This window comes from Tauraco erythrolophus, chromosome 7, assembly GCF_009769465.1.
Source record: "Tauraco erythrolophus isolate bTauEry1 chromosome 7, bTauEry1.pri, whole genome shotgun sequence".
Classification (NCBI taxonomy): Eukaryota; Metazoa; Chordata; class Aves; order Musophagiformes; family Musophagidae; genus Tauraco; species Tauraco erythrolophus.
The window spans coordinates 10,887,840-10,910,397 of record NC_141471.1 but is presented as its reverse complement, the minus strand read 5'-3'; the positions used below and the strand labels follow the sequence as shown (position 1 = coordinate 10,910,397).

Here is a 22,558-nt window from a genome sequence, read left to right as displayed (position 1 = left end):
TTATTAACAGCCTGCCTCAGAGGATGAGATTTCGTGGGTACTGAACTAACGATAACAAATTTTATTATATATTCAGATGAAAAGAAATAGGAGAAACAATTCTAATGTGTTAGGAGATAATGTGGACAATAATCTCACCAGAAACTATTATCTAGAAAATAACATCGTAAATATGAAAAAAAAATCAATGCCAAGAAAGCATCTGACATTCAGGGAATAACTTGTTTATTTTTTACAAGTATTTGTAATGCTGAATCATACAGGTTAATATGGAATACTTGCTATGGTCCAAACCACAACATTCTTGTGAGAGACACTGGTAATTGAGATCTCTTGTACAGGCCACCAACAAGAATAAAGAGTAGTTTATGAAGCGGTAGCACAAAAGCAAATCTTTATTTGCTGTTGCTCGGCAACCGTGTGCAGAAGGCCCATTTTTCATTTTTGCCTTAAATTGATTTGACAGGAAAATGATAATAAATATGAGATTATTATCACAGGGTATAGATTATTTTGAACAGATGAGCAGATATGTCAAAAAGAGGCATGTAATTTGGTACTTTTGAAAGAGAGAACATTAGAGAAACTGAAAATAGAGTTGTAGCTTCATTACTAGCTTGCAGTTCATGCACAATTCTCGAAAAAAACCTACAAAACGCTATTTTGCCTCTCTGGTTTCTCCGCATGGTCCTTTAAAATGAATCATTTGGTGTTATTCTGTCTGTTGTTATCTGTGTCAACTTCTAGTTTCAATACTGTGGAAAAAATCATTCTGTGGTTGCTATGCAACACAAATTACAAGCTAAAATATGTTTTAGTTTGTTCGCTAAATGGATATGTGCCTGACTAAATAAACAGTAACCAGGTGACCAATGTAGCATCTAATTAAAAGACTAATCAAGGTATTAATGAAATATTCAGTCTACGCGAGATACGATAAATAAATCCATCAGTTTGGATCTAAAATGGCAAAGATTTTTAATACATGCAGAAAAGGGGAGACATTAGCACGATGTACAAATGTCAGGTTTAATACTTTTTTGTTTGCTTTTACCATTCTGCAAGTATGATGATTGCTCATACAACTTATTTCAAGCAAACTGTTTCACTTAGCTGCATACCTAACTTAAAGAGTAGTCAGGTCCACAGGATCTGACAAAACCTTGATTCTTCATCCTTCTTTGCTATAGAGCAGCTAAATGCTCCCTTCTTTTGGTAGTCTGCTTGTGGAAGTCAATGCCTGCCGGCTGTCCCAGTGTGGGGGTTAGGGTTGGAGGACAGATGCTATTTCAAGTGACCGTCCAGGGATCCGTCTCTCCTGGGACTCTTCTCTGTGGTTACCCAGAGGTGGATGTGGGTAATTTCCTGAATTGCCCTTTCCACACTTCAAAGGGGACAGGCCTTTGTCGAGATGGAAATCTGATGTGGGGAGGTGTGTGTGTGTTGGGCTTCAGGTGGAGACAAGGAGTGGCGCTGAACTGAACAGCTGTGCTGCTCAAGAAGATGAGTTTTGGCTGCTGGCTTATTTATTGTCCGTGCCTTGGGTACGTGACCATCTCAGTTACAACTTGTAAGTAATGTATCCTGTTCACTGCCTACAGTACTTTCTGCCTGGCACATGTTTCTTTTAAAATCCAGTTATTTCAGAAGTTTCACATGCACTCGGTTGATGATTCAGGAATTGAAACAGTTTTTATCTTTGTTTTCAATACCATTAGTCATCTGTTATGTACGGCTTTTTAGCAATACTTACGGGATAAGCATATAATAAACTATTTTTCATCCTATAGTCTTCAAACTATAAAAAACAGGTAAATTGTTTACTTAAAAACTTTAAAAAATAACCCAGGAAAATGCTGTAAATCAAATATATATGGCAGAAAATGCTGCAGTCTTAATTCTGAATATAAAAGAATTCTATGAGAGGTAGGATAATTAAGGGAGATTCTATGTTAAAAATGAAAATATTAGCCAAAGACATAAACACTACTTTGAAAATGCTGAATTTTTACATATAATGTTAAACAAAATCTGAATTACATTATGTTTTTAAGAATTACAATCCAGAAAAGTCCAGATGTGAGAACTTCTATGGAAATTATGGTTGGTTTTCTGTTTGTTTGCATAGTAAAGCAGCATATGCTGTACTACTATCACAGATTGAAAGTAAACGATTGCAGTCAGGCACCTACCTCTTCTGAGCAGCCAACACCCCTGAGAAATCATAGAATCATAGAATGGCATAGGCTGGAAGGGACCTTAGAGATCATCTAATCCAACCTCCCTGTCATGGGCAGGGACACCTCTCAACTAGATCAGGCTACACAAGGCTCTGTCCAACCTGGCCTTGAACACCTCCAGAGAGGTGGCATCCACCACTTCTCTGGGCAATTTATTCCAAAGTCTTACCACCCTCGTACTGAAGAATTTCTTCCCAAGATCTAATCTAAATCTGTTCTCCTTCAACTTAAACCCATTTCCCCTTGTCCTATCAGTGGACACTCTTGTAAAAAGTCCCTCCCCAGCCTTCCTGTAAGTTCCCTTCAGGTATTGGAAGGCAGCTATTAGGTCCCCCCAAAGTCTTCTCTTTTCGAGGCTGAACAATCCCAGCTCCCGCAACCTGTCCTCATAGCAGAGGTGCTCCAGCCCCTGGATCATCTTTGTGGCCCTCCTCTGAACACGCTCCAACAAATCTATGTCTCTCTTATGGTGAGGATACCAGAACTGGACACAGTATTTGAGGTGGGGTCTCACAAGAGCAGAGTTAGAGGGGGAGAATCACCTCTCTTGACCACGCTTCTCTTGATACATCCCAGGATGCGGTTGGCCTTCTGGGCCGCATGAGCGCACTGCCGGCTCATGTTGAGCTTCTCATCTATAAACACCCTCAAATCCTTCTCTTCAGGGCTACTCTCAACCCACTCTGTGAGAAACATTATGCTACTGCAAAAGCAAAATTGAAAGACATAAATTAAGCCCTTAACAAGAGCCATTGACTGTTTTTAGTTTGTAGAGGGCCTCAGTCAAATGGAATGGGGAGTATTACAGAACTTGAAAGGTGATTGTGCTTAATTCAAGGAACCAAGTCCAACTATTTCTGAACACTACAAAATAAGTTTGAGCATAAGCAAAAGCAGCTATTTCCTGATAGATTTAAAAAAAAACCTTAGTTATCAAAGTGCAAATATCATCCAGACTGCAGTTTCCTGCAAATTCTGGTGAGTAGCCTGTTAAGCTCTTCATCGCTTTGGATGAAGAGTGTGTAATGCATGTGCTGTTCACTGTGACTAAGATTAAATGCATAGCTGTCAACACAAGCAACAAAAACATTCTTGGAGAAAAAAAAAAGTCACCAGTGTAATCAACAGGATGATGCAGGCTTTGCGAGCTATCAGAAATGTTTTGGTAAAAATACTGTGTCCGTTTACCTGAGATCCATGGAAGAAGGCATTCTCAAGCCTATACCTGGATTTAGCTAAACATCTCTTATCCCCGTTTGAAGGCACTAAGACTTGCGACATAGCTACGGGAAGGTAACAGCAAGCGGGAATGTGGATTTACTGTCAGCCACCTCTGAGTAACTGATCAGATGCTTCCCCAGGGAAAGATGTGTGAGCAAGCAGCCTTTATTATAAGGCGAAAGCAATAGCGAATCATTTCAGTGTAGCCAAGTTTAAACCCGAGAAGAGGTTTTAAACCGCTCTGAACTCCTTACTAATGGCAGGGCTGCAGCTGTCCAGCTATGCCCATCACTGGGCCTGTCCCATCCAGGGGGATTTACTAATTTAGCGCGTCTCTTCCACCCTCTGGTCCTTCTGCGATCCTGGCGGCAGCAGCAGCAGCGCGTTCAGCCCCTCCTTCATAAAGGCGGCCTGGGGGTGAGGACAGGGGCGGCCTCGGCCGGAGGCAGCACTGACGCACCGAACGGCACCCAGAGGCGGCACCGGACTGAAAACGCCTCTCGCCGACGAACAGACGAACACGACGTCCCCCCACGGCAAGCGCGAAAAGGCGGGCTGTGGATGCCGAGCACGGCCCGTGCCGGGGTGCAGGACGACACCCCGCACTCCCCGCCGCGCCGAGCCAGCGCCCGGCTCCCTCAGGCGCCGGGACAACGGCTGGCGGCCGCGCGCGGGCGGGGCGGGGCGGGGCGGGGCCCGGCGGCGCGCGGAGGGGCTAGGAGCTGAGCTCTCGCGAGACGCGAGCGCCCCGTCGCGCGCCCGCCCGCCCGCTTGCGCGCGCTCAACGGCCGCCGCGGGAGAATTCGAAAGTGCCGGCGGCGCGCGCGTGGCGGAGGGGCCGGGTTTGGGCGTCGCCTCCGCCCTGTGTGAGGGAGCGCGGGCGGCGGGGGCGGGGTGCGCTGTCTCGGATCCGAGCGGCACCCGCGGCCGGTGCCGGTGCCTCTTCCGGCGGCAGGGCGTTCGTCCGGGCGGGCTGTTCCCCGGGCAGAGCTGCTGAGGGGCCCGCGCTCTTCTGCGCGTCAGCCCGGCCGGTCGCCGCTTTTGTAGCCTTCCTGTCCAGGCAGCGCCGCGTTCCTGGAGGCGTGACTCGTAGGACTGTGAGGATTGCCTTCCGAGGGAGCGCTAGGTAAGCGGCCCGTCGGCCTTCCCGCTCCGCGCCTCTGTCGGGGCGCACGGCAGCCCGTGAGGCCGTGCCGTGCGCCCGGGGATGGCCCGGCGAGCGGCCAGCCCCGCGCTGGTCCGGGGCAGCCGGGTCGGCGCCCGCCCCGTTCGGTGACACGGCTTCACCCGCGGCAAAGGCGACGCAAAGCCGTTTCCTAGCTGGTAGGGGTGGGAAAAGCACGTCAGGAATCGCCTGGGGTGTTCGAAGGAGTGCTGAGGCGCGTAAGTTAAGTTCTTGATGGGAAAAGGTGGCCTTGCCCGTTTCCCGTAGTCTTTACTTGACGAGAGAGAAAAGGAGAGAATGTTTTGCTGCCCATCAGTGCTCTTAAGACTTGTAAATGCTGCTGTCGGGAACAGCGGCTAGCTAAATAAGGGGTATGTGCCGGATATGCTGTTGTTCTTAAAAATAAAAGTATCAGTTACAAAGTTCTTCTGGCTTAAGGTTTGTGTAGTAAAAAAAGAACTAAAAAACCCCCATGCAAGTACTGCAGCCTTGTGCTGTTAGGAATCTAAACACTGATTCAGATAACTGTAAAGTATTTTGGAGAGGTAAACATCTTTTATTTATAACTATGTAGATGAAGAGTGTTCTTCACTGAGACCAGAAATGATCTTGTTTTGAGATACAGTACTTCCTCTAACATTTTTTTGTTTTGTTTATGAAGCAAGGAAAAACAAGACCACAATGAAACGCGAAGCGTTTTTACGAGTGGTGTGTAAAGAGTCGATTGAAGACTTCTTGCGTTATACTCAGAATCCTGTAAGTAAGCCATGATGTGAAATTGTGAGTTATTAATGCAGAAACTTTGTGATGTAGGGACAGAAACTTTCTCTCATACCTGCAGATGTGCTAGATAATTACTGTAGAAAATAAATTCAAATTGCACTTGATATAGCTGAAAAGGTTATAGAATCTGAAGCTTTGCTAATTGTAAACCAACTAATTTTTAATATTTGGTTGTTACATATGCAGTTTACATTTTTTTTTTTTTAAATAAACTGTTAGTACCATTGTAGTACTAAAAAAAAGAAAGTACTCACTTGATGTTGGGGAAGTATTGGTTTTTTAAATTTCAACCTATGAAAGAGTTTATTGCTGCGTAATGAATATGAGCTAATATACAAACATAGCAGAGGCATGTTTCACTAGTATTTGTTCATTCATTTGAGTGTTTAGGCCGTCCAGTTATTCTTTAGTCTGTGTGAAATTGTACTTGATAGTTCTTTTTATCACTGAGTGTTTTAGAGATGTGATAGTCTTCTGTCTCTAAATGCAGTGTGGAAAGAAGTGAGAGGAACAACAAAACAAATCTGCTGAAATCAGATGTAAATGTAAAGTTCATGTTGTGTGTATGATACTGACTAGTAATCAGAAATAATAATTTGCATTGTGGTGTTTTCCACTAAGCTTCACTCTGTCTGGTGTTAAGATACACACGATTTCTGCTAAACATCTTTTGCTAGACTTAATAAACAGTGTCATCAAGTTAGTTTCTTCAGCTTTCTAATCAGTGTTTTCCTAATATTACCTGTCTCAGGCTCAAGTAAGTGGATCAGTTGACCTCTGTGTCCACAGAGGCTCAAACTATTTTAGTAATGTAGCAGATGTATTAAGTCTATGATTCCTGTGGTAGGTATCATGTTCTGTGTAGTAAGCTTAGGAATGTTTGTCTCCTAAATGTCATTGGCTCTCTCTTTCCAAGGAATTTGCTGGATTTTTTTCATTTGCGCTCGTAGGTAATTATAGATGACAACTTTGTTAACAGATTGCCTTTGCTTGAAGTCTCCTTCCTGTTTTTTCCCCAAATCTAAACGCTTCAAGAAGAAACTATTCTGTTTAGGATAATGTATGGTACTTGCAGTGTTTCAATTAATTTGGTCGTGTTGTTTCTGCTATCTTCATCCAGTAATCTATTTTAAGATATCTGTTCGGCTTAAAAATTGCTTTTCCACCCTTTTATTTTTCATCACCAACTCACAAGAGTTGTCTTGCAATGGTTCTCAGCTGTTGCAAATATCTCTGGAAACTGTCACTGGCTATAACGAGTACCTTGATTAAAAGTGTCTTCATGTCTTCATAGCATAAGGGAACATGAATATCCTGATTACTTTTTGCTTGTCTAAGAAACCTGAGTTATTTTAATAATTTTCTTTTGAAACCTTCAGTGATGAAGGGCGTTTGACCATGTCTTATCTTAGGATGAGGATTCTCATTTTAGGATCTCCCTTGAGTAATTCTTGACTGCTTTTCTGGAGGAAGCTGTGGTAGTGTGTTTTGTGCTTTAGAGGTGGACGCATAAATGTAGAAGGAAGAGGAAAGCATCGTTAGAGCCTCACTGCTTTCCTCAGTTTTCATATAATGCTCTGCTTTTTCTGCCTATTTAGTGCTCTAGCCTCAGAATTTGCCTTTTTAACTTTTTTTTAAAGTTCTGTTCTTAGCATCTGTACTTCTTTCAATGTCTCTCATTTCTACACCCCCTCACCCCCCTTTAATTTTCCTTTTACTTCCTCTCAATGTTTTGTTTCATTCACATCTAAAATTCCAGGGGTTTGCTAATTTTCCTTCAAGGTTTGCCTTGGGCTTTTCACTTTTGTTTCTTTGTAATCCTTTTAAGGTATTACCATGTTATGGTGCTGTTCATTGAAGTCTTTATCAGGTGCTGTTAAATTTTTCCACTAAATCCTGTTCCAATTAAAGAAAATACATTATTTCTTTGACAGGAAAATAGGAATCAGAGATATGACTATCATTCAATGACATCCTTTTCCCTTGTAGATTTTGGAATAATTCTATCTCATATTATCACAAAGAAGGATCAGAAAGCTTTGGTCTTATTAAGAATTCATTCTTTTAGTTCAAAACAGTGCGATCTTAATATCCTGTCTTTCGGGTTTGTTTGAAGTAGAGGGCTGCAGAACTCCCTGTGTGGCCTTTGGTTTATTTTATTTGTTTCCAGCTGTAGAATAGGATAGAAATTCTGCTATAAATATGTAACAGGATCTTTCTTCTCGTACCCTTCTGGGAACCTTCTAATACTGCTGCTTCTTTCGTTATTTTCTGGTTTTATTTTTCCCTTTGGCTTTTTTTTTTTTCCTTTTTGATTCCATTTTTTTAGTGTATGTGCAAACTAAAAATATTTTTATTTCAAGATCATGGACATTCTCCTTTTTTCCTCCGAAGTGTTTTTAATCTGGTAGACTGGATTAATCACTTCAGTATTCCAAAGTATATCTCAATAATTATCTGTACTTCCTCTTGGCTCTTTTTATATTCTCATCTTGCCTCTGCATATCCCCTTTCCTAGCAGGCTGCCCGCCCTTCTTTGATGCAAACAGGCTCTTTGAGTCTCTTGAGGTTAAATTCTTCTAGCAAAGTTCTTCTGAGGAAATAGTTCATATCAGTCTCTTAGTGAAGTCTTTTATAGAGACTGTGACTTCACATTCTGCAGAGCTTAAGAGGGCAGTACAGGGTTAATGTGCTCAGGAGTTAGGTTTGATAGGGAGGCTTTAAAGTAGCACAGTATACAGGGGACTGTTCCATGTCGATTGTACTCCAAAACCTGCAGTGCTGTCCCTATGGCTGTACTGACTGTTACGTTTCTAGTCCTTGTGTAAGGATTTTCTTTCAACAGTCATCAACAATCCATGTTTAAGATAGTAAATATGTGATCAGGGACTTTAATTCTGTGCAGTTGTGAGCTGCTTAGCTAAGGATGTGGAACTGTCTCCATTGGGAATGAGGTATTTGGAACACATGAGAGACAGAAGTTGATGTTGTGGGGATCTGATTTATGTTCAGTAGCGTTGCTATCAAGGGCTGAAGACTTTAATCTCAAAAGAAGCACTCTTATTTCATGACGAAAAGTTAAACAGCAGGAATTCCTCATGCTATTTTTTTAAAGAAATAAAACTTCTAGAAGGTTCTATAACTGCAGGGGAATGGAAATTAATCCTTATCGTAAAAAAAACATTAATTTTAGGAAATATAATGATGAAATATAAGCTGCTTCACTGAGGTAGAATTGTGTGATATTTTCTGACTATTCACAGAAAAATACATTTGATCCTTTTGACTTGAATGAACTACTTCAAGAATTGCCCAGAAAGCAAAAAGAAGTACTATGGGAGAGACTGACGCAGCTATTGACAGAAACTTTGATGGAGAGCCCTGTGGAAACATGGCAGAGGATAGAAGATGGTGAAAGTAATGATGACATGGAAGTTGAGATCGTTCCAGAAATGGTAAAAAGCTTGTAAAATAAAAATATGATACGCATTTCATATTTTCTGAGAAATAAAATGAAATATTTTCATAGCATCTAAAAACATGAAAGGTTAATCAAACAAGGTTGGTTCCAAACATCATCTACCTGCCCTGTTCTTAACTAACTTCTTAGCTGTCGTACTTGGGTTAAGCTGAACTTAAGGTTGGTCTATACTATAAAATATTAGATCTGCTGATAATCTTAATTATGAAAGATGAGACTTAGTTTTTTCACTAAAGTGGGTTTTTTGTATGTCTTATTTCAGTAAGAATCTTCAGTAAGAATGTTGATCTCTCAGATGTTTCTTAAATATTTGGCATATAGTATAAGAAATTCACTGCCTGTTTTATTATGTCATTTTAGTGAATGAAGATCATGAAATGTAAATTTGAAAGCCCTTCCCACAAATTTAGCTTATACAGAATTTCTCCGACTCAGACCCTGGTAGACTGCCTTCTACAGTGTAGTCCGCGTAGTCTTGAGAATATTGGGGGAAAGGTTGTTTGATTTTGGAAGAAGAAAAGAAGTGCAGTGGGGGAATCATTAGGATGACCTAGAGGCTTGTAGAAAATCCATCTTGCATGGAGAGGCCTGTAGAATCATGTACCTGGATCTAAAATCACCAGATCTACATGTGTTTGAGTTGAACAAGACCTTGCTTGTTGGGGTCTTTTTAGTTCTGAAATGGATGTGTTTGAGTGATTTTTGTTGCAGATGTTAATGGCAGAATGGATACACATGTACAGTCACCAAGTTATCTACTAGCTGGAGCTGAAAGGCATTTTCAAATTTTTTGAAATGGGTGTGCCTTAAAAATCTGTGCTTTTGCTGCTTCTTACTTTATAGGTTTTGGGTGCCAGTATACTCTTTGTTCAAAATGGAAGCTAAGTAACAATTCAGCTTTGCTTTCTTTTGCTAATTTCTTGTCATAATTATCTTCTGAGTGTAAGATAAACTGCAGGATTGTTTCTTTGATGTTGCTTTCTTTCAGAAACAAGCTGTAGCTGTGATCCAAGGAGTGACAGCTGTAGTTACTGCTTCCATACCTGCAGTGGATGAAACTGTGAACTACAAAGCTCTTCTGGAATGTGTTCTTATATTGAATGGTATGTGTGTATCAGTTATAGAACACAGTGTCATACTTTTTTTTTAGATGTGTATACTAGGCTTTTTGTTTGACTTGCCTGGCCTATGGAACAGAATTTACAGGAGAAAAGTTGGTACTGATGTGAGTTGTTAGTAATGAGACAAAATTAAAGGAGCATTTACTTAAAAATCAGTTACGCAGTTTAAAAGTTGGAACTGGAATAGTTTTCTTTCTCCCAGTTCACCCAATGATAGATAACTTTCCTTATTCTGTGGCTTATCATGTTTTTAAAGGCAGAACTTAAGATCATTGTTACTGATCCAAAAACTTGGCCAAAACCTTCAAGTCAGCAAAGCTGCCTGAGCACCTACAGTGAGAAAGAGCCCTTCAGACATGTCAGGGTGGCAAGAGCTGGTTGACCTTGTGCGGCCTTGTTAGTGCACTAACAGGCTAAGGTGCTACAGGAATAGCTCGGTTCGGTGCCACGAATAATGACTTTGTTACTGTTGTAGGTGTTCTTCCTGCCTTACCCGAATCTGAAAAAATCCTACAGGATGCTGTCCAGCGCGTGTGCGAAATGTGGTGGGAGAAAGGACTGGAAGGGAAGGAGCAGCTAGGGAAGACTCTATTTCTCATTCTGCTAAGGAAAAGCCTGAATAAAGCTGCTACGGTGTGTTGAAGCTATATTGACTTTTAGAATACTACTGAATATTGCACGAAAGTTTATTCGTCCACAATAGCTTTTATTTCAAGTTAACTTGTTTTCCGTGTCCTGATGCCTCTCAGGTGATGTGTCTTTTTGGTGTTGCTTGTGTAAGCAACATATTGAAACATTGCCTTCTCTAGAACAAACTGTTTAAAGATTTTTGGCATTGATTTCACAAGTGAACTTTTTTCCCATTCTTTTTGTTTTTTTTTCACTCATTTTTAATGTCCAGTAACTAAGGTTCAAATAGCAATTAACTCTTTTAGTTAATTCAAGTTTTAAGTACTATGCTTAGCTACTCAGAGACTTCTTAGGTGGGAAGTGTCTCTTTCTGTTACTCTGTATCTCTTCACAAATCTTTTTTTTAATGTGTGAGTTACTTAAGAGTATTGTGGCATACGGCTTTTGCACTACCCCAATAAATACCTCTTTACTTAATTTTCTCTCTTATTTTTGCCTGTTCACTGCTTTCATTGTAAAATTTTCAAAAGTGCAATAGTACAGTTTTCGTCTATTTTGCATGAAATACCGACTTGCTTTCTGTACTTGAGCATGTCTTCAGTTGTTGGAAGTCACTATTTCTGCACTTAGAAGATTTTCAGATTTTAAAATTATGATCAATTGACTTTCACCACATCATTGGGAAATATTACAAAAATACATCTATCTGTAAGAATGCATTTCAAATTCACTATTTAAAATCCTTTAAATGCTTCTTCACAGCGATACCTACCTCACTGTAACGTGGACTTTTTTTTCCGGTCAGGGTGCAGATGTAGTTCGTCTGTGGAATCTACATCAGACATTACTCTGTTTTAATTATGATTCAGAGGAGAGTAATGAAGTCAAGGACTTGTTGCTTCAGTGTTTTATGAGTGTAAAACACATTAAAAAGGAAGAGGTAAGCAAACTTTTATCTTACTGTGATTCTGTGTGAGTGGGCTTTGGTTACTTTTAATGGCTTTGCATTAAGCCTTTTTTTACAGTAGAGCAGGTAGCAACACAAGACAAATCAACTCTGACTCCCAGCTATCAACAGCTGTATTTGTTTCATTTGGAAAACCCTTTATTCCTATTTCTAACTGGAATGTAAAAGTGTATGTCTAACTGATCACTCACGTTCTTGTATCCTGAGGTAACAAGAACCAAGTGCTTTGCTTCTAATACATGTCCCTCAATACTGAAAACCATTCCCTGGTGTAATTCTCTTCTTTTATAGCAGTATTTCTTTTATTGGAGACAGATAACTGTAGCAAAATAACTTTCCTTCTAAATGATTCCATTTAGAAGATTGCATTGCCATAGTCTGTTTTAAAAGTAGCATAAGAAGAACCAAACTTTACAGCAAAAGGAGAATTATTTTATTTGACTACCTACATTTCTCTCAGTGAAGAATTCCTGTATTGTAGTTTTTAGTGTGCAACAAGATAGTAGGTAGTATCCATTTTTTTTTTCTGGTTAGGTGACAAGACAACCTGATATTGGCTCTTAAGTTCTAACTCCTCCTTGCTTGTTTAAAAATTCATATATTCCCTTTCATGGAATATATGTATTTCTGTCATAACATGAGCTCTGAGGTTGCTGCGTGACTGTGGCACTATGGCATATAAGGTTTTAAAAAGGGTAGTAGGGAGTGAACTAGGTGATGTGTATGATAGACCAGGTTTTGGATACCTGACGCTAAGATTTTTGTTGTTGCTTACGCATTGTGTTTTAAGATATTTTAGTTTTGACTAAAATTGGGAAGTGCTAAGGCAATGTGATAGGTGGGAAAGGAAGGAGAGAAAACATGTATTGAAAGAGGGAATGTAGGTAAGACTTTATTGACTGATTTTTGTATTTGTTTTTGTCCATGGTATATTTCATTTTAGGTTATTTTTTATTCTCTTGAAAAAGTGTGTTTCTGTATGCATTCTTTGTTAAAATACTTGAAATGCCTTAGCTGTGTTTAATTCTGTATTAATAATTTCCTTCTGTTTTATTTGAATCCATCACTTCAATATTTCTTCTTCACATAGGCACAGTAAATAATTGGGAATTATATATGTAAAATGAAACTCCTATCTAGACTTCAGAAGCAACTTCTTGAAATTTTTTTTTCTTCCACATCTTGTGAGATCTTTTATGTAACACGTTAATTACTACACGTAAGTTTTTTTCAAAAGAAATTTTCTGCCTTGAAACTTTCAGTGAAACACAGCCTTCAGTACAAAACGTTTTTTTTTAATTTTGAGAGAAAAAAGCAGTAATAATCAGACTTGGTGCTGAATCTTTCTCCTGGCATATCAAACCACATTCCCTTCGTTCCACAAGAATATGCAAGTTGGGTCACACTTTAGACATTTACTTTTCTGCCCAAGCTTTTGCTTATCCCTCCTCCTCATGGTTTCTGGTCTCTTGACATTTTGTCACGTTTTAATATGCCCGTCTCTTTCTAGGTAGGTATAGAGAGAGCCTTACTGCACTCTTTGCTCAGGCATCAACCACTTTGCTCATTAGTGTTTTAAGTCCTTAATTCTTAGCTTTATGGCTAGAAGGGTTGACTGAAAGAAGCAGCTCCCAGCTGGGAGTTGAATTTGCATTTAGTTAATTCATCCATTCCTTTCTGATAAAAGTGGAAAACCTAACCCACTGTTTACAAATTGTTCTGTCCAATCTTCTCATCAGTTCTTTCCATTGAATTACTAGTGTTGCTTGCCAGGGATCAAGTCTGAGTGCTGAAAACTTTGAGTGGGCTTGCTGAGCTTTCTTAATTTCAGAGAATAACTTTTTAATATTATTGAGTTCTGTTTGTTAGCCTAAACCTCTTTACAAAAAGCTACAAAGGCTGTCAGTGCAGCTGACAGCTCTGTAGTCGCTGTTGCCAGATTCAGTTCTGGACCTGATCTGCTTATTAGATTATGATAGTGAGTAGAACTTGATAGGACAACTCCCTTTTTAGGGCTTACAGGACCTGAAAGAGCTTCAGGCATTTCATCTTCAAGCCTGAAACTCTCACATGTAACCAAGGATGCTTCGACCATTCTCAGACTTTTTGTTAATTTTAATCTGTACCTATTTTTAGGAATGCCCTGGGTTTGTTTTGTTTGGTTGTTGCTTTTTTTCCTCTCAGAAAGTTTAACATCGGAGGAAAGAATAGTTGCTCTTCCTAATTATTCTTCTGATGATTACTAAATAAGTAATGTTGCTGAGCATTGATGTTTATTAATTAATTATTAAACTCTGTAATATTATAGAGTTTGAGGTTGGAAGGAACCACTGGAGATTGTCTATTCCAACACCCTTGCACAAAACAAAGTCAGCTTTGTTGCTCAGGGTCGTGTCCAGTTGAGTTTTGAATATCTCCAGGGAAGAAGACTCCACAACCTCTCTGGGCAACCTGCTCCAGTGTTCAATCACCCTTACAGTGAAAATAAAAAAAATAAATTAAAATTTTAAAAATATTCCTTATATTGAAGAGGTATTTTTTGTATTTCAATTTGTGCCTGTGGCCTTTTGTCCTGTCACTGGGAACCACTGAGATGAGTCTGTCTCCATAATCTTTACTTCCCCCATCAGATATTTATATACATTAATAAGATCCTCCAGTGCCTTCTCTTTTTTGAGCTAAACAAGCCCAGCTCTTGCAGCCTCTCCTCGTATCACAGATGCTCCAGTCCCTTGGTCATCTTTGTGGTCCTTTTTTGGACTTGCTCCAGCATGTCCATATCTCTGTTGTGCTGGGGAGCTTAGCAACAGACTCAGGACTCCAGATGTGTCTCACCAGTGTTGTGCAGAGGGGAAGAATCCCTTCCCTCGGCCTGCTAACAATGCTTTTCCTAGTGCAGCCCTTCATGCAGCTGGCTGCCTTTGCTGTAAAGGCATAGTGCTGATTTCTGTTCAGCTTGTCAGCCCTGGGACCTTTTCCACAAAGCTGCTCTCCAGCTGATTGGCCCCCAGCCTGTCTAAAGCATGGAGTTATTCTTTTCCAGGTGCTGGACTTTACATTTCCCTTTGTTGAACTTCATGAGATTCCTGTTGGCACATTTCTCTAGCTTATAAAAGTTCCCCTGAACAGCAGCACACTCAATCTGGTGTATCAACAACTCATCCCAATGTGGCTGAAAATTGCGTGTACTCTTGACTCATTGTCTAGGTCAAAGATGAAGATGTTTAACAGTGCTGGCTCCAGTACTTGCCTCTGGGGTACACTACTACTGACTTATTGCCAGCTGAGCTTCATGTTCTGACCCAACGCTCAAACATGTGCTGAAGAATGCCTGTGTCAACTTCTGAAAATGCTACTGCATTTTTATCCCTGTTTTCAAAAAGGGTAAGAAGACAGACCCTGGTAATTACAGACCTGTCAGTCTCACTTCAGTGCCTAGTAAAATTGTGGAGAAGGTTATTCTGGGAGTTAGTGAAAAACACTTGAGATATGATGTAGTCTCACTGGTAATAGCACAGGTTCACGAGGGGAAAGTCCTGCTTACCTAACTTAATTTCTTTCTGTGACGCAGCCACCCATCTAGTTGACCAATGAAAGCCAGTAGATACAGGTTTTGTTTTGTTTATTTTAGCAAAGCTTTTAATACGGTCTCTCACAATATCCTTCTGGACAAAATGCCCAGTGCACAGCTAGAAAAGTCCATAATATGTTGAGTGAGCAGTTGGCTGATGGGTTGCGCTCAAAGGGTTATAGCAAATGGGGTAACATCAGGCTGGCCAGTCGCCAGTGGGGTTCACTAGGGCTCAATTTCAGAGCCAGTGCTCTTTATAACAATATTAAAGGATCTGGATGCAGGAATCAAATGTACAGAAAGTAAGTTTGCTGATGATACTAAACTAGGAGCTGTAGGCTCCCTCGAGGGTAGAGAGGCTTTACAGAGTGATTTGGAGAGACTAGAGAGCTGGGCAATCAGCAACCATATGAAATTTAACAATCAAATGCTGGATTCCGCACCTGGGATGCGGTAATCCTGCTTATACATACAAAGTGGGGATAGGAGGCTGGAGAGCAGCCTGGTGGAAAGAGAGCTGGGGATCGGAGTTGATCACAAGTTGCATATGAGTCAACAGTGTGCCCTGGCAGCCAGAAACTCCAGCTGTGTCCTGGGGTGCATCAAGCACAGCATAACTAGCTGGTTGAGGGAGGTGATTGTCCTACTCTACAGCGCACTGGTGCGGCCCACCTCAAGTACTGTGTGCAGTTTTGGGCACGTCAGTATAAGAGGGACATGAAACTATTAGGGCGTATCCAGAGGAGGGTGACCAAGATGGTGAAAGGTCTTGGGAGTAATACTTACAAGGAGTGGCTGAGGTCACCTGGTTTGTTCAGCTTGGAGAAGACAGGGGTGACCTCATCACAGTCTACAACTTCCTTGTGGGGAGACAATGGAGAGGGAGATGCTGATGATGTTATGGGTCCCTTCCAACTTGAGATATTCTGTGATTCTAAGTCATAGGGTTTTTTTTCTGTCCTATTCTTCCATTTGGAAAATCTCTTGCTCACCGTAGTGCTATATTTGAGTATTGCTACAGTCAGGGAAGCTTTTTGTGTCATCCAACAAGGCTTTTTCAGTGCAGTGTTGTGCTGTCGCTGAGTTCACCCTTGCCATTTCTTCAGTGATCTGTCTATTGTGAGTCTATTTTAGTAGGAAGTGAACTCTTTTATGTCTCTGTTTACTTGGCAAGTTGTTGTGGGTTGACTTTGGCTAGCCACCATGTGCCCACCAAACTATTCTGTCACTCCCCCTGCTCAACTGGACAGAGGAGAGAAAATATGATGAAAGGCTCATGGGTTGAGATGAGGCCAGGAAGATAATAAAGTATCTTGCGTTGGAAGGGGCTCATAAGGATCATGAAGTCCAAATCCCTGCTCCTTGCAAGACTGCCTAAAACTAAACCATATGACTAAGAGCATTGTCCAGACACTGCTTGAACTCTGCAAGGCTTGGTGCTGTGACTGCTTCACTGGGGTGCCTGTTCCAGTGACCAACCATGCTTTCAGCGAAGAACCTTTTCTTAATGTCCAGTCTGAAATTCCCTGGACACAACGTCATTCCATTTCCTTGTGTCCTATCACTGGTCACCAGATAGAGGACATCAGCACCTCCCTTTCTGCTGCCCCTCTTGAGGAAGCTGTAGACTGCAATGAGGTCACCCCTTAGCCTTCTCTTCTCCAAGCTGTACAGACCTCGTCTTCAGGAAATTAATTTAATTTGTTGCCAATTAATAATGGAATAGGATAATGATAAATAAGAACAATCTTAAAACACCTTCCCTCCTTCCTGAGCTCAGCTTCACTCTGGACTTCTCTGTCTCCTCCTCCTGAGCAGTCCAGGAGAATGGGAATGAGGGTTGTGATTAGTTCATGATGTGTTGTCTCTGCTGCTCCTTCCTCCTCACACTCTTTCCGTGCTCCAATGTGGGGTCCCACCCATGGGAGACAGTCCTTCATTAACTTCTTGAGCATGGGTCCTTTCCATGGGATGCAGTCCTTCAGGAATGGACTGCTTCAGTATGGATCCCCTGTGGGGCAACATGTCCTGCCAGACCTGCTCCAGTATGGGCTGTCCAGGGTGTCACAGCTTCCTTCAGGGCACATCCATCTCCTCTGCTGTGGGGTCCTCCACGGGCTGCAGGGTGGGTATGTGCTCTACCATGGACTTCCATGGGCTGTGGAGGCACAACCTCTGTCACCATGGTCTTCATCACAGGCTGCAGGGGAAATCTCTGCTCCAGCACCTGGAGCACCTCCTCCCCCTTCTTCTTCACTGACTTTGGTGGCTGCGCAGCTGTTTCTCTCCCCTATTCTCACTCCTTTCTTCTGACTGCTGTTGCACATCAGTTTTTTCCCCTCCTTAAGCATGTTATCGCAGAGATGCTGCCAGCTGTCACTGATGGGCTCAGCCTTGGCTAGTGGCACTCAGCTGGCACTGGCTCTGTCTGACAGTGGGGGAAGCTTCTAGCATCTTCACACAGAAGCCACTCCTTTAGCCCTCTTGCTACCAAAACCTCGCCATGTAAACCCAATACACAAGTCACTTTACATCCTTGAGGAAACTAGCTCAAAATAAGAAAGGAACCACAACTCATTCTGTAAAGTCTCCAAGATAGGCTTCAGTTAAATTAGGTGTCTGAAACCAATTTAGACATCTACACAAGAGCCTAATCTGTACAGACCCTGGGAAGGATTTAATTGCTTAAGTGAATAACCTGTGCTATGTTAAATGGCCGAAGTTGCTTCAGCCATCCACACAGGGCTGGCACGTAAAACACAGAATCTGTCCTACATCTCTGCCTTCTGGAAAACCATCTGAGTGTTTAAAATCGCTCTGTGCTTGGGCAGTGGTGACTGCGCCTCGTCAATGGAGCCAACAGACCAGTTTCACTTTGTAAACAGCTGATCACCTCAATCACTCTTCAGACAATTAACATTCACGGGAATTAAACATCCAAATTTAGATGTCTCAGTTGGTGAATTGAAACACAACTTGGATATGTGCACTGCCAGTACAGATGCAGAACGATAACTGTCTGGGATTTTTCTAGCTCTGCAGATAAGAGATTAAGTGTCTTGAAATTCACAGTACTCAAACCATTTTACTGTTGCTGTAAAACTATTGTGCTTTTGTTGCAAGTCCTTCTGTTTTGGGATTTTGAGTCCTGATGGAGTTCAGTTTTAGTGACAACCCGCCCCGTGTGTATTCTCCTGTTTCCCTGCATGTCTTGTTTTGCTAATGGTAGATTTCTTGTATGCCCAACACATCCCCAGTATCTCTGCTGGACCTTTTTCTTGCATTCTGCATCTATTTCTAAAATGCTAATAATCATACCAAATATCAACGTGATGTATGAAGTGTCTTGAGACAAAAATGAGCTCCTATATATCAGGGCTAATATTCCCTTTATTGCCTGCAGGCTTGTTCTACTGTTCCTAAGAAAAATGTACCTGATAGTGTTTAGAGTACATCCCAGAGTGTAGTTCCATAGCAGTTTAAGCTGATGTGACTCCAGGTTGTAATGATGCTGTGTTGCCATGGGCTGGCATTCCTGTTTTTCTCCCTGCAGTATCAATACTCAAGCAGCTGTGTCCTGGCTTGATTTGAGGAGGTATTGGATGAGGTTTTTCCTAGTAAGATTATTTTTCAGCCAGATTAACCGCCTGGATATGAAAGGATGAAGGGAAGAGGAGGGTCAGGAATGCGATGTCCTGGTTCTAGGTCGGATTAAACTGGTACACAATTGCACATTTATGCCTCTCTGCAAGATCAGGGAGTTTTTCTACCTTCCCAGACTGCGCTGTTCAACACAGAGTAATATTTCTCAGAGGCTTATTTTCAGGCTGTATTAGTGGAGTCATCCTCTGAATTTATATCTCTGTGTGATTTATGAAAACATTCTCATTCGTGTGGGGCTTCCAGTCAAACAGCTGGAGAGCCCTGCGGAGCATGTATTACTGTGGTTTTGAGGCAGGCCTGTTCTACTCCTCTTCCTTGCTAACCTTCTGTGTGTGTACACAACTGACAAAGTCACATGTACTGTGTCCACAAGCACAGCAGTACAAGATGCTCAACATTCTGTTAATGCATTAACCCTGAAGATGACAAGTTTGTGATCTTATTCACCTGTCACCAGTTTACCTCTTGTGACTCTGAGAATGTTGATAACAGCAATTGTTTCAGATCCATTGATCACAAGCAGCAGATTAAATTAGAGACATTTACTATCATTATCTGGACCAGAGTCAATCTGCTGAAATCTAAGGCAAAAATTCTAAAAAGAATTGGTTGAACTGCTGAGAGCTACTTTGTGACTTTTCTTCATCTGTCTTGCTGTTGGGATATGAGTTTGGCCTACTCGTTGCCTTGTTGAGGCAGGAGCTGTAGGTCAAGACCTCTTTGACCTTTTGGTTTGTCAGGGATGTTGATGGAAGAGTGCACCACTGAGACTCCAATGTATGTATTATACCACCAAAGTTGGAAATAAGTGACTTTATTTTATCCATTTTTTTTTCTTTTTTTGTAGAAGAAGCTCTCGTTGACAACAGGAAGGATTCCTTCAGACCCGTAGACAAGGATCTTGACATTGTATTTAGCCCTTAGGTCTTGATTTTCATAATCTGAATTACTTCTTGACCTGAAGGCATTTAAGTTCCACAAAAGGGCAGTTTCTGCCTATGTGCTTCCTTCCCGCTACCCCTCCTCTATGATATTCCAGCTCAAAGTGTTTCTAGCATTATCAGCCTGATTTTTTCTATTTTGTTCTAAGTCTGAACCATAACTGTTGGCCCAGCTTTTGATGGAAGTGCCTTTGAACCTCTGCTAGTTGTTCAATGCACCTTTTGAGCATGTGCCAATGTGCTCTTAAATATTGCACTTCCTTATTAATTTTTCTGATTTATTTTTGGCTAGAAAGCTGACAAATACAAAGGACTCTTACATCTGGCTGACTCGCCCTTATATATGACAGAACTTTTCAAAGTCTTGGAAGCCGGATACCTTAATTTCATCTGTAAGATGAGCCAGAGTGAGGCTGTCTGTAGACATACTGTGTAAAGTTCTAATTCCACAGGCAGATCTTGCTGATTCTGGAAGAGCAAGGGTTTATTTCCTCCATCCACAGCCTTCCGTTGCCTTTTCCTGCAGAAAATCTGTTGCACATCAGATTTGTTATCACCATTTCTTGCTTGCAAAAATGGAAGAAAACTAACTCAGGAAAAAAGCTGAATAGTTTTTTTTTCTGTTTTCATGAATTAAAGCAGCTCCAGGAGGTTTGCAATATTGCCTTTCATGAGGCAATAGAAAAGAAATTGTCCTTGCTAATCAGAACGTTTATTTTCCTTGGTGGCCCAGCTGTTCTCTGTGGCTTTGTTCAAAAATGTTTCCATATCCAATGCTGACACAGTTGTCGTGCTGTTTTGTTTGTACCTTCACCATCATTACAGTGTCATCCTGGAATGACATTGCACTTGGCAGAGCTCTGATGGTTTGTGCTTGATGAGGTTCCTGGGATGCAGTCCCTTATCATTGTGGAGTACTACTTAAAGCCACACCAGAACAGAATGGACATTGACAAAAATGGAGGCAGATATATAATTCACGTGTTAATTTGTTTTGCATCTTCTCTTCAGTATAAATAACATTAATGCTTCAATTCTGTTTAAAAATTAAGAATCTTACTTTGTTTTTCCCTGCAACAATCTGATCTATGCTTTTTAAAATTAAATATGTCATTTCTTTTGATATTTAAGCTCTATATTTACTGATTTTTGAGATGACTCTTGAATTGGGTATTACTCTGAGATTCGACTTCCTTTTTTTTAACTCTTCTTCGCTCCCAATAGGGAAGAAGATTCTTGAGCTTTTTGTTCAGCTGGAATGTAAACTTCATTAAAATGATACATGGAACTGTTAAAAACCAGTTACAATTTTTTCCAAGGTATGTTTCACGGAGTTCTTAATGATCGTTAAGAGCTTGGCTAAAACCTTGTTTGTCTCACACTCTGAAATGCCTTGTGTATTGATAAAATATATCAGAATCCAGAGAGCTTCAAATCTGCTCATATAGCTACCATATTGTTTCAGCAACTTCATTTAATAGTTGCTCTGCACATGCTTATTATGCAATTATAGTTGTAGTAAAACGCTTACTTAGCATTAGCTGAAGCCAATCACTTTTGTACAAACTGTGCTGCATTACTTGCAGTGTTTGTGCGAGAATTGCAGGTCCGTATCTGCTTCTGTAAGGTGTGTATTTTTTTCTATAAGCAAACTAATTTAATTTGGTAGGATTTTATAGAGAGATATTCTAACAAGAAGGAAGTTGCAGGATCATAGCCTGAGAACTTGACTGATGGATGAAAAACGTGGATTTTTTTCCTTTGATTATTTAGTTAAATGTTACAGAAATAATTCCTCACATTAAAATGGGAAGCTTTCTAATGCTTGCAGTTAGAATAATGTATACCTATGCATCTTTATAAAGAATTTAAGACATTCATTGTGAAACAAATGATAAAATATCTGCGCTAATGTTTTGACTTTCCCACCATAAGAGATAAATCCTGTGTTTTTTAGTAGTGCTTGGGTTCATTAATTAACAATTAACTTTATGTAATTTTTAACTTTGTGTAATTATCAGTGTAGACTTTCAAGATATTTACTTCTAAAAATAATGCTGATGCACAGAATTAGGAATAATATTGGTACTTATCAAAAACTTCATGTTGTTACCTTTATGAATTGTACATAGATATGTTTAAGGTGCTTGCTTGAAAGTGTTTCTCATGTGTTATAACAGATCCTTGGTGGAATACATTTCAGAAGTTTACTTCAGGGCCTGGAAGAAGGTGTCAGGAGAATTCTTAGCGGTAATGCTACGCTCGAAATGTCATTTGGATAGTTTTGAGCTTCAAGAGGAAGATACATGACTTTTCAACCTTGGAAAGGTTCCTAAGCAAGCCTCAAGGAATTATTTCCCTAAGGAAAGGGCCACTTCAGCATTGTCAGGGAATAAAGCATGTCATGCTTTGAATGTTTGCCCACGGTGATCAGCGTGATTGCATTTGAACACCTTTAATTCTGCTCCTGAGAGACCGGTTCAAGCAGCTATGCGTATGCACAGTGATTTCTGTAAACGCACTACTTATCTGTGTTGTTGAACTTCTACTCATTGTGTACAAGTCTATATATTTCATAGCTTAAATATTTATCTAGCTTTTGTGGATTTCCATGGATATGATCAAAAGCGTAATTACAGCATCGCGATAATGCTACAGGCAAATTTCAGATACCAAATAGTTCTTATTTACCGTGTGGAAGTGCTTTTGAATTCCAAACTTGCTTCTGAGAATTGGATTAATTGTATATTCAGAAATTTTCAAAATCAGTTTAAG

The 22,558-nt window shown here is 40.7% G+C and overlaps 1 protein-coding gene across 2 annotated transcripts in view; it reads left to right on the top strand.

The window, feature by feature from the left end:
- Window positions 1-5,307: 5,307 nt before the first annotated feature.
- NCAPG2 (non-SMC condensin II complex subunit G2) overlaps window positions 5,308-22,558 on the top strand; it is a 53,945-nt gene continuing 36,694 nt past the window's right edge. For both annotated transcript variants that reach the window (XM_009990594.2, XM_086614683.1), the window contains exons 1-7: window positions 5,308-5,382; window positions 8,673-8,864; window positions 9,879-9,993; window positions 10,487-10,644; window positions 11,447-11,581; window positions 21,008-21,102; window positions 21,964-22,033. In XM_009990594.2, the coding sequence (XP_009988896.2) occupies window positions 5,308-5,382; window positions 8,673-8,864; window positions 9,879-9,993; window positions 10,487-10,644; window positions 11,447-11,581; window positions 21,008-21,102; window positions 21,964-22,033 (840 nt within the window). The remainder of the gene's footprint in view (window positions 5,383-8,672; window positions 8,865-9,878; window positions 9,994-10,486; window positions 10,645-11,446; window positions 11,582-21,007; window positions 21,103-21,963; window positions 22,034-22,558) is intronic.